At 46.4% G+C, this 5,342-nt stretch overlaps 1 protein-coding gene across 1 annotated transcript in view; it reads right to left on the bottom strand.

Annotated features, from left to right (window-relative positions):
- CSNK1D (casein kinase 1 delta) overlaps window positions 1-5,342 on the bottom strand; it is a 79,890-nt gene that overhangs the window by 51,008 nt on the left and 23,540 nt on the right. Inside the window, exon 3 of the mRNA XM_019503654.1 lies at window positions 1,322-1,432. Coding sequence (XP_019359199.1) covers window positions 1,322-1,432 — 111 coding nt within the window. The remainder of the gene's footprint in view (window positions 1-1,321; window positions 1,433-5,342) is intronic.

The following is a 5,342-nucleotide window of genomic DNA, read 5'->3' as shown; positions in this document are numbered from 1 at the left end:
CCCCTATGTATTTAAAAAAAGACTTCTTATTGTCCTTAATCTGGGAAGCTAGTCCCAGTTCCATCTCTGCCTTGGCCTTCCTAACTACCCCCCTACATCCCCGAGCAACTGCAGAATAGCCCTCCTTGGTGATGACCCCTTCTTTCCATTGGGTGTAAGCCTCCTTTTTAGCAAGGAGACATTCCCGGATGCTTTTGGTGAGCCATGGGGGCTTATGCGCCCTTCTGCTCCCTTTGATCCTCATTGGGATTGCCTTCCTTTGATGTGATGGAGCTTAAATCGCTTGCTTTGGATTAACACTTTACATTAATTTAGATTACTTCTCCTGACCTTCCTTGTGAAAACAAGTCCTTTTCTGGGACACTACCTTCAGTATTCTGTCCTTATATATTCCCTTCCAGAAGATCTCAAAACAGTGTTTTATAAAAAGAAGTGATCAAAGCCTGTGGCAGCACTTATGCAAGCATTTTATTCCATTACAAGTATATTAAGATCATCAACATTGTTTAAAGATAAGCACTTAAGGAAAGCCAAAAATTCAGGATGAATGAATAAACTACTTATTTCCAAGACTGCATTACCATGTGATTTTTAGTTACATGATCACATGCTGCTTCTCACATAAACATATAGGTTATATAAACAGTAGTCATATGCAAAGCATTACCTTCCTTGGAAGCAATTCTAGGGACAATTCAGCTAACAAAGCTAAATTAACTACAAATTTATGTCCAATAAAAGTATTGAGACTTGCTGGTACATAAACAGAGTGCCACAAGACACAAAAGAACAGCATATTTTTACCATTATAGGAGATCAGGCAGCAGCTAGTAAATTGACCGACTCACGTGCTACTTTGCTACCAATGCCCTTCAATATCAGTGTTATTACAGTAAGGGAATTTTCCAAATTCAGTTTTAAAAACCTGATGTCCAAATCCCAGCAGATGACATCCTCACAGATTTTTTCCTATTTGCATACATGTTCTGTACTGTGTGGAAGCTGCCTTTCAACTTGAAAATCCTAGTTTTATAAGTATTCAGAACACTTGACCAAATGGCATGAAACACTGAAATCCAACATCCACCTGCTTTAAACTGTAATACAAGACAGAGAGAAATATATTGTTCTATTTTACGTATTTTTCTGAACATGGTGCTGTCTGGTTTACCCAGTGGTATCAGAAGGGTGCAAATCCCCTATGCCAAATCAAAATCTGAAGCGCTGGTCCCCTTTCTCTAAAAGGAAACTTGAACATTAGTACTTCTTGTACCCATAATTAAAGCCACAAAATACTCCCTTATTAGACATAAGTGCTTACCTCCTCCCTGCATCATCTTGTAGATTTTACTCTCTATGTGGAGCTGAGGATGCTTTGTTTTTACACATTCCAGTTTGATGGCAACCTCCTCTCCAGCAGCAATGTCAGTTCCTAAAAACAGGAAAGAATTTAGATGACAGTGGAACCCAAGAAGGTCCAAAGCAGTTTCCCTAGCTGTCCTTCTCATGTCTGTTATTTTATTTTTAAATAAAAAGTTAACGCTTCTGCTATTACCCACTTGCATTTTCCAGGGTACAAAATACTAACAAGACAATTTCAATCCATTGTTCCCTTAAAATTAAAGTATCTGGAGTTCAGTGTTAGAGTTACATAGTTGAAAGATACTAGCAACTATCAAATCCCAGTGGTTTAAGACAAAAATGCTGTAGATCTGGAAGGCCGTGAAGTCGCCGTCGTTATATGGTGTCAGTCTTGAATGCAAGTCCATGTTCCCCCAAGCAAAGAGCCATGTCAGACCCATTATTCATCGTCTATGCCAGTGATTCTCAACCAGGTTCTCACTAGGTACTCTAAAGAGTGCTACAGTGGCCAGCCCCTGTGAGGGGAGGTAAGGGCTCACTCCTTCACATGCTGGGCACCCTGTCCCTGCCCTGACATCCTGGCACCGTTCCCCATGCCCCCCCCACCCCCAGCTCCAGGAGCCTGAGAGGAACAGGGGGACTAACAGATATGAAAAGCACAGCCCCCATGCCAACTGACCCATACTCAGAGCAGCACATTGCTGTGGGCAGGTGGGAAGATGAGATGCCATGTCTTTTCAACTCAGCTCATTCCGCCCCTCAGTTCATTCTCCTATGCTCCCAAAACTGGTAGAAGCGGTACAGGGAAGGGTGGCTCTGGTAACTGGCATTCAAAGTCCCTGGAAGGACAGCTGCATTGGCAAGGCTTGGGAACTGACCGACAGTGGAAAGAGTGAGGCACAGCTATGTCCTGCCACCATCATGCTCAATTAAGACCAGCCTCTGAGCTTGTCACTCCCTTTGGCCTCCTGCAGGGAGGCTAATGACCCACCACCCAACTGCCTAATCTACTCCACCAAGCAGCCCCTGACAGCACCAAGCTCTTGTGTACCACCCCCAGCCATGCTTGCCCTGACTGCTGCTGCCCACCCTGCCATCCCATAAGAATCTTTTAAGGACACCAAACAGTGCGAGAAGGCAAGCAATGTACAAAATAGATTAGTCTTGAAGCATGGTGCCACTAAATTCTGAAAAGTTCTGGAGGGGTGCTTTGAGTCTACAAGGATTGAGAATCACTGGTCTGTGCACTGCTTATAAGTGTTTTACAGCACATCCAAGAGCATATGCTTCACTATGCTAAGGTCTGTACAAACTATGCCAGTATTGGTAGCAAAAGTTCCTACAGGTAAAGAGGAAGAACTTTCTTCTCCGGCAGTCCCTCACAGTTGAGGATGATTGTTTTATCTAGGGGCCTGAAGATGGCTGATGATCCCGATCTGGGATCAGGAGACTGTATTCCAACTCAGGCATGTGTTTGTGTGGGATGGGTGGCTCCAGATTCTTGATTTGGTCCATGGCATGCTGTTTCTACTGCTCCTGCTTTTCTGTCTCCTGTTATCATCATAAGGTTTCAAAATACTGAGATCCTTGCAGACTCTTTTTCCATTTGGGGCAGCCCTGGACAATAGTCTCCCATGAGCTGATGTTGACATGGTTTTTTTTTTCAAGCTGGCCTTGAGAATGAATGTCCTTGAGCCATTGCCTTTGCCTTCCTCTTGAGCATATGCCTTGGCTGAGCTGGGAGAATAAAATTTGCTTCAGGAGCTGCAAAGTTGATGTTGGATGATCACCGCCTCAATGCTTGTGGCATCTGTTTGCACACTAGGGTTGGCAAGTCTATCTTCCCACTGGATTTGAAGGATCTTACACAGGCAACATTGATACTACTTCTCCAGCAACTTGAGGCGTCTCCTGTACATTTTCCACATCTCAACTCCATACAGTAAGGTGGGGATCACAGCTGCTTGCTAAACCATGGCCTTGTTTGGAATCTGATGTTGCGACCTGTGACCACTTGTTTCCTCAGGTGTCCAAAGACTGCACTTGCACATTTGAGGCGACATTGGATTTCTTTGATGGTTTCAGCCTTCTGTGAGAGATGACTTCCAAGGTACAGGAAATAATGTTCTCCAAAGTCTCATCATAAATCTGAATGACCAGAGCTGGGGATTGCTTATTAAGAGCTTGTTGATGGAGGACTTTATTGCCTTCTGAATGTTAAGCTTCAGTCCCATTTTCTTGTATACCTTGGTAAAGGTGTTGATGATTGCCTGAAGGTCTGCTTCCAAGTGAGCACAGACCACAACATTGTCAGCATACTGAAGCTTCGTGACTGAGATCGGGATGGGCTTGGTTTTGCCTTGGAGTTGGCCGAGATTATCCATCTGATGTAGCATTGTGGCAAGGAATATTAAGAGCAGTGCTGGAGTGATGGCACAGCCTTGCTTAACTCCTGTCTTATCCTCAAAGCAATCTGTGATAGATCAGTTACTGACAACCAGCCTGCATACCACTATGGAGCAGGCAAAGAATAGTGACAAATATTGGTGAACATCCATACTTCACTGCCCTTCACCCATCACTTCCTCTCCTGGCAGGGTTAAGGGTTTCCCTGCCCCTTCTGCAAACAGCTCTTGTAAGCTGGAACTCTGCCAGCCTGCAGAGCTCTTTGCAAAAGGGGGAAATCTGTGGGTTTCTCTTCTAAAAGGGGAAATCAGTGTTTTCTCTGATAAAAATGGGAAATCCATGGTTTTCTGTGGGAAATGGAAACCCAGGATCCCTGCTGATAACATATGTAACCTGGGCGGTACTCCAAGAGGTACCCCCTCTCCAACTGAAGGGATCAAAGCAGGTGCACAAGCACTGTGGGAGCTGTAGGGACTCTCCTCCCCCTATAGAGCAGAGCTAAACCACTAATGGGGACTTAACCATATAATTTTTAATGAGGGAACAATACTGGGAACATAACCAGTATAAACCAGGGGGTATAGGGGACACTACAATGCCCTGATGGGCAGGATTCAACAAAGGTTAGACACTTACAATCATAGATGTATTCATCCAGTTGACAAAAGACCAGGGCTAACACCAAAACGTAAAACACAAACAGCAGAACAAACAATACTGGTTGGTATTACTGGAAATACAAAAGGCACAAAATACAAAATGTCAAATTACAAGGAATATAGGGCCTAGGTACCTGGAGGGGGAGAAAGGGGGACAACACAATGGCCCCTTTCCACTGCAAGAGGAATTTCTCCCTGTTAGCTCATTCACCCCAAGTCACCAAAGCTGAGACTTGAACTCAATTCTCCTACGTGGTAGGCAGAAACTCTACCACACAGCCACCAGTGCTGGTACTGCTCTGAACTGCCAGGGGTCTTGCCCTTCCCGGAGCCCCGGCCTCACTCAAGCTGCCTGGCCTCTGATTGGAGGAGTTGGAAGCAGAGCCGGGACCCTCTCAGGTCGCTGCTCAGATCCTTGCTGGAGCAGGGGAGCCTCTCCTGCTGGCCACAGCCTCCCATAGGCAATCCTGGAGCCCAGTGGGGAGCCTCTCCTGCCGGCTGCATGCCACACTGCTGAGGACCCTAGTGCTGCCTGCAGGTCCCACTCCTTCAGGCTCTTCTGGGGCAACTGCTCCTGCCCCGCTGGCTCAGCTCTTGCCAGCTCTTTGAATCTCCTTCATTGTGGTCTCTCCTGAGTCAGCCACGTTGCCCCTTTTATCCCCCCCCAGGTGACCCAAGGAACCAATCACGGGACATGAAGAGCGAGTCTCTGGGGCCTGATTGGTGAGGAAAGGGAATCCCAAGTCCTCCAATCATCTTTTGCCCATTCAAAACCCCTGGGCTAGGTCATGGCCAGCTAGCCCCTCACACATACCTAGTCCTGACAGTGGGGATGCAGAGCCCTGGGGCCAGTGCCACTCTGCCCTGCCATGGGGGAGGGGGCCACAGCTGGCTGCCCAGCGCATCATGGTGGGG

Source organism: Gavialis gangeticus, unplaced genomic scaffold (assembly GCF_001723915.1).
Source record: "Gavialis gangeticus isolate Ggan-Ray unplaced genomic scaffold, GavGan_comp1, whole genome shotgun sequence".
Taxonomy (NCBI): Eukaryota; Metazoa; Chordata; order Crocodylia; family Gavialidae; genus Gavialis; species Gavialis gangeticus.
The sequence above is the reverse complement of the archived record's forward strand: the minus strand, read 5'-3'. Positions and strand labels throughout refer to the sequence as shown.